The sequence below is a fragment of the Lonchura striata genome, chromosome 5 (assembly GCF_050655825.1).
Source record: "Lonchura striata isolate lonStrDom1 chromosome 5, ASM5065582v1, whole genome shotgun sequence".
NCBI classification, from domain to species: domain Eukaryota; kingdom Metazoa; phylum Chordata; class Aves; order Passeriformes; family Estrildidae; genus Lonchura; species Lonchura striata.
The window spans coordinates 26623091-26635104 of NC_140707.1; the positions used below are offsets into that span (position 1 = coordinate 26623091).

General features: G+C 38.1%; 1 protein-coding gene and 1 long non-coding RNA gene across 6 annotated transcripts in view; one reads left to right on the forward strand and one right to left on the reverse strand.

Annotated features, from left to right (window-relative positions):
- KCNQ1 (potassium voltage-gated channel subfamily Q member 1) overlaps window positions 1–12014 on the reverse strand; it is a 332319-nt gene that overhangs the window by 91023 nt on the left and 229282 nt on the right. For all 5 annotated transcript variants that reach the window (XM_085581509.1, XM_077784257.2, XM_085581510.1 and 2 more), the window contains 3 exons: window positions 11756–11850; window positions 11048–11094; window positions 10179–10240 (listed from right to left, as the gene is read on the reverse strand). In XM_085581509.1, coding sequence (XP_085437635.1) covers window positions 10179–10240; window positions 11048–11094; window positions 11756–11850 — 204 coding nt within the window. The remainder of the gene's footprint in view (window positions 1–10178; window positions 10241–11047; window positions 11095–11755; window positions 11851–12014) is intronic.
- The window catches only part of LOC146767311 (uncharacterized), a 49119-nt gene that overhangs the window by 18444 nt on the left and 18661 nt on the right, over window positions 1–12014 (forward strand). Inside the window, exon 2 of the long non-coding RNA XR_014955974.1 lies at window positions 11383–11440. This is a non-coding gene — a long non-coding RNA (uncharacterized LOC146767311). The remainder of the gene's footprint in view (window positions 1–11382; window positions 11441–12014) is intronic.

The window sequence follows — 12014 nt, forward strand, 5'->3', positions numbered from 1 at the left end:
CAAGGACCCCATCTCCATTCAAGCTGACATGTTGAATATATTTTACTCTTGGGGTTTTTTTTTTTTATTGCCTCATTTGGCAGGATTATCCTACAGGATGGTCAAGTCCAGTCAGATGTCTCTCTTGCCAGCATTAACTGGAGTGGCAAAACTGATATTTACACATCCCTCTAGCCCGGGACAGATAAGCTATGACAACCAGAGACAAAGAACTGGCAAAAGAATCTGCCCCAAATGCAAGTGAACAGGAGGAAAATCATACACGAGTGGTGGCTGCATCATGAAATGATAAAGAGGAAAAAGGACAGCCCAGGAAGGGCAAAGAGCCAAAGCACACTGGGATTGGCAGACATGTACAAACACAGACAGAGATGTAGATGTAACTCCTATTGTCAACATATATTTTTATAGGGATAATTTTAGAATACTTAACAAGGCTGTATACATTTTAAGTTTGGAAACACAATCTATTTGTTCACTCTTTTTCTATGATTGGACAAAGGGCAGTATTTATTAGGTGAAGTGTCTGACAAAGCCTTTAGTGCTGTTAATCACACCAGCTTCCTTGATATATTAAGGCTATTAGGACTTAACTAGATAAAGATGCACATGTTACTAAGTGAATCACCTTCTATCTGTCTAATGGAAACCAAGTGTTGATTTAAGTGGAGTCATCTGTTTAAAAAAGAGAGAGAAAGAAATTGAAATAAACCCAAGATTAACAGATGTCACAGAAGGGTCAATGGCGAGCAATGTTGGATCCAAGGCTTTTAAAATAGAAACTCATATGAATATTTGAACTCACTATAATATTGCACTCTGCTTGACTGTGAAAATACAGTATTTAATATAATTTTTTTGGCTTTCAAAACTACATGCATAATTATCTATATGTACAACAGTTTCTGTGTCATTTAAACATGCTCAGTCCTCTCCACTCCTAGGTTCCCGAGCTACAAAATGATGTTAGTAGATTAATTTCTAGATGATTTAAAATGCACTGTCTAAAATAGTCCTGGTACATTTATATTGGCTGGGTTGGTGTGGTTTATGTGTTTATATATGCTGTTCTCAAGTACTGGATGATTTTAGTATTAATGGGATACGATTATGTTGAACCCTGCACTGGCCAATATAACTACTCAAAACCAGAGGGGCGTTTAAACACAACAACAAAAAGGAATGCTGATTTGTGGTTAAGTCCCAGACATAGCTTAAATTGAATTCCTGGCTGTGCCACAGATGCCACCCTGATACCTCAGGCAAGTCACTTCCTGCACCATAGCTGTAAAGGAGGGAAACAATATTTTTCTTTCTCCCTTCCCGTCTTTATTTTATGTGCTTAACCTGTCAGAGCAGGAGCTTTCATGCCATGATGGAAACAACAAAGCTGCCACAGAGATTCATCCAAAGGGAGGCAGCTGATCAGACTGTTACACCCGTGGCATACAAGGTCAATCCCACTGTGCCAGCTGGAGCTGCTGGATGGAAGCACTAAGTGTTGCATCACTTAGTTTGGGACAGAAAAGGAGCTTTTGACATGGGTTCACAGCCCTGTGCTAACTGCTGAAACCATGGGATACTTAAAAACATGCAAATTGTTGTTGTAATCAACAACAGTGGGTAGGACACAACAACAGAGGTGGATTTGAGGAAACTATATTTGTCCTCTTGGTTGCCTGAGCTCTAGGAGTGTTAGGTATATTTTGAACCATGTGCTCACAGTCTACTTTCAATGACTGCCTATTTTCCTTGTCTTCTCTCTGACTCCCCTAGTCCTAAGTAGGAATCAGACAGCAAAGGCTTCTTCTCCTATTTCTCTTCCTGGACCAGTTTTGGTTTGCAATTTTTAGCAGAGGGTGGGGAGGGGTGGGGGGAACAGGAGGAGCAGATAGGGTGTCAGAAGGTATGGACATTGTGTAAGAAAGGGAGTATAACCTCCCTTTTCTCTGAATCTTTTCCAAGAGCTGAATAGATTCCAGCCCTGAAAAGACTGCAGCCTGAATAGAGTCCTTTCAGCTTCATCCACTTTCCCTCCCTGATACTCAACTGCAAATGAAAATAAAGTATTTTAATTTCAGCAAGATGACTCCAAAAACAGATCTTTGACATGGAACAATTTCAACTTTGATGCATCTAATTTCAGTAAAGATTCATCCTACTGTATGAAACCCTAAATTTGCCACTTAAGCTGGACTGTTTTTTGGTTGCTCATCTGCAACACACATACCCCCCAGAAAAAGCAGAGATGATCTTATGGCCATTTATTTTCTCCTTTAACCTATAAGAAAGACAAATAAAAGTTGTCTGTGTACCATGCTGTGCACATGTGTTGTTCACTTAAATGCCTTTTCTCTAATCTGCTCTACAGGGTAGTCCATACAACTGTTCCACATTCTCCCTTGGCATATATGCACCATGCATTTCCATTCCCCATCAAATGTAAACACTCTCTGCACAGGAATGATGGAGGCTCCTTTCAAATCTTGCTTGGGTTTATCTCTGAATGCCAGACAAAACAGGCTTTAATATGGTTTGATAAAAGATCGAGTCATCCCCATTTGCAGACCTTACATCCACTTGCATACTTCTCAAATATAAACACCACCAGCAGATTCTCAAACCAGCAACTAATCTGAAGATTGTTTAAAAGATTATTAACTGGCAACACATTATTTAATTCCTCCAATTTCCCCCCCTCCCCAAATTCCTAGATTTTATAGGATAGCATGTTAGCTAAAATTCCTCTGGGATTTTTACTCTTAATAAGCAAGCAGACATCTGTGGGGATCATAAGCACACAGCCACTGCCAGTGTTAAGAATTAAAAAAAAAAAAAAAAAGAGTGTGTGTGTGTGTGTGTGTGTGTGTGTAACTCTTTGAATTTGTAAAGGTTTACATTCTGACCTCAGCATTATGCTTCTCAACTGCTGTCTGCATCCAGAAGTGCTATAAATTTGCAGTAAAATCTATCAAAACTCATTTAAACAAGAATTATTCTCTTTAGGAGTATTTTTTTTGCCTTTTTATTCTTCATAAAATCTGTAGAGGAGTATCACAGACAACTCATGAAAATGAGTCACCAGAGCTTAATTAGTCATTATTTTTGAGTACTAGCATAGCCTCTGTGTGCTAGCTTGAACTACCTTCAGCCAGTTTTCTTGGGAATAGAGATCATATTTTGTATCACTTAATTTCATTTTTCAGTGCTGAGGAAGTGTACACTCTCATTTCCAGCAAATAAGCTGATACAGTGCAGTACTCTCACTATCTGCAGCTATTTATGCTCAATACTAGATTTATTCTTTTTTTGTATAATCAGATTTACTCTGATCCAAGAGCTGATGCTTTAGAAACAGACCGCAAAATGCCACAAGTGCCTGTAACACTGCTCTGCAGGTGAGGTAACTATACCTTACTACTACTCCTACAAACTCTTCTACAGGTTATAGATAGCACTTAACATAGTTTATAGATAGGTCATAACATAGGTTATAGATAGTACTTAACACAGTTTATACTAAACCATTTCAAAATTATGCAAAAAATTGACTGGTTTGAATTTGTGCAGCAATAGGATCTAATTCTCTTCAAAGAGATAAAATTGGTGCTAACAAATGGATGCAGGTGAAGGCCACTCCAAAGACCTTGAGGTCTTCTAGGTATGGCTCTGCCAACCCTCCCAGGAATAGGATGCTGCTTACACAGCCTTTGTAAACAGATCAGATCCAAGGCACAGCAGCACAGCAGTGTTCCATGAGGCTGTGTGGGTGACCAAATCCAGCAGCAAGCAGCTGTGTATAAAGTGCTGGGATAAAAAGGGTATCTTGAACAAATTTCTCTGCCCCAGTCTTGTCTCTAGCAGAGTCTTAAAAATAAAAGCATAAAAAAGTACATATGCATAAAATCATCAATTTCCCTTTTTTTTTTTAATGTTTTTTTAATCAACTCATCCCTGACTACTGTTTAAAGTACTTGCTAAACTAGAGTTTACATACAGACATCCTGTTTAATAATCCTCAAGTGAGTCTTTCTCCATGGCTTCGCCTAATCTCTCTCTCAGTTTGTTTCTATTCTAGCTACTGAAGCTTCTGGCAGCAGCGAATCCAGCAAGCAATTATTTATTTGTTTTAATTTTTTTCCGTGTAAAAATTTAATTTTTTACCATGCCTGATAATTTTATTTTACTGTAGATGGCAAGATGGGCAGTGTAGGACACTGGACACAGAAATCTGTAGTTTTTCATTGTCTACCTACTGAAACATTATCAGATTGGTAAGAGAAAAGCTATTAAAATTGTAAGGCTGCCTAATGACCCAGACTGTTGAAGGATGTGCTTAGTTGTAGTCCAATTTACAGAAAATGGGCATCCTCCATCACAAAGTTCAGCACGGAAATTGCTTCCGTATGCTTGTACTTCAGCATCTGGAAAAAGACTAAGGATTAAATTAATAGGGATACTTAATCTTCCATATGCCTCAATATTCCTCCACATCCCCCAGGTTATTACTTCTGCATTACTGCAAAAACTACATACAAGATGAGTAACTGCTTGGTGGTGTTCGTTTTGATTTTTATTGATTTCATGTATCTTTTAAAACTTCCAGCCAAACCCACAGCTTTTAGTTCCATTTCTCAAGTATTAGGAAAGCAAATCCTCACACACCTACTGCAGAAGCTGACAATATTTTATACCAGAAATGCCTATGCATGTTCAGCCTGCAAAGTGCTGAATATCTCCATGCCAGACCCTTTCTGAAGCCATCTCTCCAAGTGCTGGTTTTAACCTTGTTTTCCAGCACTGGCCAGAAAGTTGGGCTGTTTGTCAGTCTTTTGTCATCAATATCTATTAAATTAAATTCAATTAATTCATTACTATCCAATTAAAAAAAAAAAAAACAAAATGTGCAACAAGGGCGACATCAGTCAAGGACATTTTTATGTTTGCACTAATTGCTCTGCTACCCTAGGAAACATGGTAACTGTTCCCAGGCTACAGAATGAAATTAAAAATAGAAGAAAAACACACCAAGGTTTGATCCTCTGTTAGACAATGCAGTTGTTTCACTTGAAACCAAAAAACTGGCTGCATATGAAGAATTATTTTAGGTGAACAAGCTGTCAACAAGAAACTTGGCATTTTTGAACTCAGGATGATGTAGATGGTATAATAATTTTCTAAGTAAAAGGTAAAGCTATCTAATGTGTGCTTGCTGGGTTGTAAGTATGGAGCATCAAATAATGAGACATAAATAAGTACAGATCTATATCTTAATTTTTGACAGAAATGCTGTCATAAAAGTAACATATCCATGGTGCTGAGCAAAACTATGTCACAACAACCAAAAGAGGTCCTCTCAGAGGTATACAACTTCAACAAAGCTTAATGCTTCTGCCTACCATGACAAGGAAAAACTAAAATATTGGCTCCTCAGGTCAAAGGAATGACCTATCACCTTTAAATGGTCTCTGCAGCATGTCCTAAACTTCTCTGCATTGAATGAGCTGAGAGTTCATTATTAGAAATGACATGATTAGATTTTGCCTCATGATACACTAAAAAAGCAGATTTATTCACATTACAGTAAGATTCCTCTGCAATTCCTCTCCAATCCAAAGATGCCTCTCCAGCTCAAGTTCACACATTTTTAAGCAAATCAACAAGAGAAATAAATCAGATATGAAATCTTTTGCAATGGGGAACTGTTAGTTGATTAGAAAACAAGAGTGGAAAAGAGCAAGAATGAAGTCAGAAACTGTACCTAGACTTGCCAATGGTCATTCAGTTCTTTGGAGCTGCCTACAACATGGTCACAGTCAAGCTGGTTTCTAACACATATATGGATAAAATCAGTACTCCACTGAAACAATTACAGAAAACTATTTAGCTAGAAGAAAATGTCATACCATGTACATAAATGTTGTAAGATATGGTGTTCATTGCTTTTTCAAAGCCACCTCAAACAAGCCTTTGCACTTATTTAACTTTAAAAGTTATATAGGCAGCACTCACTGCAAAAAATGTATCAAATATTTATTTTATTCTTATAATTTTACTATATGTTTAGCAATCATAGACATGGTAGATGGAAGACAGAAAACCAAATCAGCATAACTAGAACTCAAAAGGCCTGTGAGAAGTACACTGCCTGCCAGCTTTGGTTTCCAAGATCAGATTTCCACTAGTCAACTTAACAAGCACAGCAGCACCTATTTTAGGGTAGATGTTTTCATGTGATAGACATATTTTTAATTGATTTTAAAAATGGTGCTATCTGCTTTCCAAGTAAATCTGAAAAAATGCAATTATGTCTTTATTGCTCTTTGGGTTAGTACTGGTTAGGACATTAGGGTTCATCTCCTCAGCTAGAAGCATGCAAAATCTGTAAAAGCTTGGAATTAATACTGTCTTACAGAACTGCTTAAGTCACATTAAAAGGTGTCACATGTCTCACTAATCCATATCTCCTGTACAAATAGAAATCTCTAGTTAAATCTCTACAAAGCAAAGTTTTGCAACAGATAACATTAACTCCTAATGTTTCATGCAACTGAAAAGGACTATGACAAGATTTTCATTATGACCTTGGTAATTCTGATATTAATACTGTACTTACTGTCAGATGCAGGAACAATTCTGAGTATATAAGGAAGGGATGCCCAGAAAACTGCTTTGGGTTGCTAGAAACATTCTTGAAAGGCAAACTTTAAAGGGTTCAAGTCATTGGAGAAGATTAAGTTCTATATTCAAAACAACAGAAAGAGAGGATAATGTCTACTGCTCAGAATGGTTTTAAAATTTTTTTGTGAGTCTGGATTGTGTTATTCTACTATGGGAGGTTCACAGACAGGACCTACAGACATCTGGGGCAGTCTGGTTTGCAAGGACAACAGGGAGAGTCCAAGGAATGGCTGCTTTTAGCCTTCACTGCATATTCTAGATGATTGTGTAGAGTATCCATATTTAAGACTGAATTTCTTCAGGGCAGCCAAAGCACCAAGCCTGGCTGCTCACCTGAGAACTGCAAACTGTGCCCGTTACAGCTAAATTAATGGTTTGCAAAAGGCTGAAAAAGAACAGATTAATGTGAAAATTAAAAAGCTAGCACCACAGTCATTTATAGCCAAGCTAAATTTAGTGCAGTGAAAGGAAAATAGGAGCTGCACAGGACACAGAATTTCCCAAATGTGCTGTGGGCTTGCTCCTGGCTGGAGCTGCTGGGCACACCCAGAATTAAGCCCCTGGCAGGCAGCGCTTGCGGCATGAGGATGAAGAGTGCTGTGTGAGGAGGAAGGGCACTGTGCACACACAGCTGGGCCCATCTGGAAAAACTGTTTTTGATTTTGAGCTTGGTAGCAAGCCAGCTGTGGCCAGGTTCTGTGAGGATAGGCTGAATAGTCACTCACAGATGTTTCAAGGATGAAAAGAGAAGGCTGGTCACCACAAATAAATTGATTTGCTGCTGTAATCCTGCTCAGCCACATTCCCTGAGGTATCCACACGCACTCTCTTGGGCCACTGGCCCTTGGCAGGGGCTGTGAGCCCTGCTGAGTGCTGCACTCCTGCTGCTACATTCCCACTGGATCACTGCTGATGGGCTGTGGGCAGCCCCCTGCACCCAGAACAGCAGGACACCTTTAGGAGAACACACCCTCAGCTTTGTAAGCAACAGAGAACAACGGCAAAGTCAAAATTCACATTGACTTCACAGTCACAAAACCACCTTTTCAGGGTCTTGCCAAAAGTACAGCAATCAGCAGGAAGGAAGCTGCAGGAAGGTTCTTGCAAGTCTGATTCATCCCTTTGGATTTGGCATCTTAGGAAACAATCTTTAGGTTCAGGATCACAAACTGTGTATATCACAAGGTCAAAGTTTCAGTGCATGAGAAACTCACTCCCTTAAATTAACATATTCCTAAATTTACAGAAGAAAACACAACATTTTGCTGATGTCAATACTTGAAATTTCCCCATAAACTATCACAATTCCTGTCAATACACAGCTGTTTAAGCTTTTTATTTTGAAAGGTCTCTTTTAGGTGCTATCCCCTCTGTACTGCTAGCTGTACATAACCCTCCTCTAACTTACAGGAGATTTTTCAAATTTTTCAGATTTTTCAAAAGAGGTGTTTAGATGCTGACACTAATCTGCAGCACTGAAAATATCTCCTCCTGAAGTCCAAGACAGAAAACTAATTCACAAACCAACTGGGATGAAACGCTTTAAAGTATTTTGCCACCTTAAAAACCACCTGATATCCTTAATAGACTGTTCAGTTCAGGAAGGATTTAACTGTATGTTGAAAGCATAGCAAGCACCACGTACTTTATGGGAAAGAGAAGGCCAATTTCTGAGAGCAAAAATACCAAAAAATTAGCTTTGGCCACCATCTACAGCTGCAGCAAAAATGTGATTCTAGCATTGCCAGTGTGTTTTTATGTTAACCACTGTTTGCTGAGTTCAACTGAAATTCTCTATTTTTAGCCTTTCAGCTACTTTCAGATAAAATTCCTGCAGATAGGACTAGCTGTATAGGGCAGATAACATACAACTCTGAAACCACAGATGACCTCATGCAACTGCAAAGAAAGAAGGGTCTGTTACTTAAAACAAGGCTAAAATTTAACCTAGCTATACTAAAATTATACAGGGAGTGTTTTACAGTCCCATTACAAGACATAAAAACCCCGTCACTATAAATTCACGGTGTACTTATTTGTAAGGATGTAAAAAAGAGTAATTAATAATCCCCAAACAGCTTATCTCTGAGGCAGTACAACACCAAGGCTTTCCCAGGCTCGCTGGAGATTTTACAAATAGCACTGAGAAGCTGCTTTAGCTGCCATTTGAGAATTATTTGTCCACACTGAAAAGTCATTGCTCTTTGTCACAAGTCACAAGACATTTCTTAGTGTTCCACACTTTTAGTTGACATTATGGAGAGAAAATAAATAAATGTAATCCAAACTTTCTGGAAAGGGCTTCCATGTGTAAGAACACATATTAACCACAGATGTGAGGGAGCACTGCACAGTGATTCTTTTTTGTGCTAAATGTGCTCTACCTTCCTCTTTTCTACTTCACTCCTCCCCTGTGTCCCCCATATACTAAAAGAAATCAGTTTCCTTTAAAACACCATTATTTCCAGGAGAGTGAAGTGCAGTTCTGAGTACTTGAGTATTCAAGTTTATTAAAGTAATTCAGGAGAAATGTGTACGGAACGGGCATGTCACAAGCGAATCAATGCAGATCAGGGTGCTGGTTTGTAGTCCTTAGGATGCATTGCACACACATCTTTTAGTTTGCAAAATATTTGCTCGATATTTTTTCAGAGGTGGTTACCTTTATGAGGTAACCACACATTTCCAGCACTGGAAGAAACTGAAAGTTCTTTTCCTCAGTCTTAATAACTAATGAACAGGTCAGATACATGAATGAAATAACTCCAAAGTAAAGCAATGCTTTCACTACCTCACCAAATCACTCTAAGAGATCAGTAAAAGATTAAATCTATTCTTCTTAATTCTTCCTTTCTTTCTTAAATACCAGCATAAGCAAACCTGTATTTTTTAACAATGACACCTCTACCATGACAATGAATCTCTACCTGTAATCTATTTTCTCAAACACAGCCAGCATTGAAATAAAGGCTTACAAAGCACTTAAATGTTAATTTGTGATTAAAGAACAAGTCTGATTTTTTTTGGATTCATGTCACTTGGAAGGAGAAACTCCACTTATCATAAGGAATGAAAACCAGGATGGAACAAGGTTTGCTATTTCCCTCTCTAAGGAATTGTAGGTGGACTTATGTAAACAACGGAACAAAGATCAAAGGCAAATCTTAGGGACCATAATATACTGAGTTATTAAAGGAACAGAGCCTTTTATCTATTGTGGAGGAAGGAAGTAAAGACATATGTAATATATGCAATTAAAAAAGAAACCCAAGTGAGTCCAAAAAGTGACTGAAATAAATTAAATTCTGTTGTTTTTTTTTCTTTTTCTGTTCAAGTGATGAGAACCAAAACTGCAATCTGTGACAAAAATTAAGACTCCTGGAAAAGCCAGGCATTCAACACTATTTTAAGTTGAATTTTCCTTCACATCCTATGAAACAAGCACTGTTCAATCACAAACCATGTCCTCATTCACTGCCAGTTCAACTGAGCCTTACCTTGTCCTCCACTCTGTTCAGCCTGGCACCAATCGTGTTATTTCCTCGATCTTTGCTTTTCTCTGTGGAACAAGAAACACTTTCAAATTAATATATGGTGGTATAACAAAATAGCAGCAAACCACAACAGGGTGTGTTTAACTAGCCCACCAACACCGTGTAACTGAACACCCTTACCAGGCTGATAGATCCATTCCTTAAAAGTAGTTTTCTGTTTCTTTTTATAGCACTGGCCCATGCCAGGCCTTTTAATAGCTCTGAGTTTAAGGCATTTTTAATCTTAAATTTTATGCTTTAACCACAGAGAGCAAAAATGTTCCCAATTTAGTTAATGTTTTAATTGCCACTTAAAAACAATCTGCCACTATGCAAAGTAGTCTACAGCCAACCTGAATAACACATTTGGTAACATTTTATCTTTTTTTCCCCACTATAAACTATACAGAAAGATGAGTTCAAATGACATAGAGAGTTTTCATTAGCCAGACTTGTCACAAACAAATGTGGTCTTTGTGCTCCTTTTCCAGTGTCTTTTCAAAGCTATCAAAGAACTATGTGAATATTACAAATTTAACAGAAACTCTGTAATCTTAGCATCAATTTATTGAACATATGGTGAGTCTAAGAAAGACTAGAGCCAACATTTTGAAGATTTCAGTGAAAGTAGGTTCTTTAAGAATCTAAATAAGAACAACCCTAATTTAAAAGTGTTGATGACTAAATATAACTGCCAATGCTTAATATTCAGAGCACAACCAGCTGGCACAATTTAGAAATTTTGTAATAAAATGAAAAATACTTGAGTGAGGATTTTCCATTAATTATATTTCATCAGATTAATTTTAGACATATCCTTCATATTGACTTACCTGAGACAGAGATAAAAAGAGATGGCTTTCCTATGGACTGGTCCAACCTATAAAACAAAAAGAAACATTTTTGTTTTTTATCATTCTGAACCAGCATCTTCACTCTCTCTAGCTGGAAGAGGGAGGCCTCTTCACAAACAAGCAAAGTGAAGTTCAAATAATTTGGTTTGCCCTGTGAGTGAAGCAGTTGCTTTATGCTAAGAGTAGCTTGATACAAAAAAGTAGTAGCAAAATGAGATTTGTCTTAGATTGCTCTACAGCTTCTTTAACCACTGTAAAGTTTTACCATGCCCATATGCTCAGCACTGATTTATCTTTTCCTTGTTCTTCTGCAGCTTTCTTTTTCATCTGTCATCTCTTAGCTGGCTCTTACATGCAATTCTACCAGGGCAGGTAAGAGTACACTCTCCAGGTGTAGAACAACCCCTGTCATATAGGGATTGCAGTCTACAGTCACAGCTAACAGGGACTGAGGTAATACAACTAAGTCCCAATAATCAGATTTTTAAGCTTTTTTCCTTTTCCTCCCTGTGTGAAAAGAAAACTTTATGCAAATGCCATTTTATATCCCCCAATTTTGCACAGCCCTGCCAATATGGCACCTTTAACCGTGGCAGCTTTTTACCCATGGGCCCTGATCACTGCCAAATTTACAAACATCCTCCTCCTGCTGTTTATGGGTACCAAGATGGGGTTTCATTGACATACCTCCTCTGCAGCTCCTTGATTCGCACCATCAGGTTGAGGTGGCCCTGAGAGTACTGCTCAATAACATCTCGGACATCGTAGGGCTTTCTGGCTTGCTGTAAAAGAAGAGACAAAAGACATGCCCTTAAGTCAGAAGGATGAAGGAATGGTCTGTGGCAATATGTTTTTGAAGAATAAATAGATTATTTTAGCACTGTGTAAGCATATGAGTTATTTTGATTATTGCCATGATCACACATTTTTGGTGTAATAATTCTGA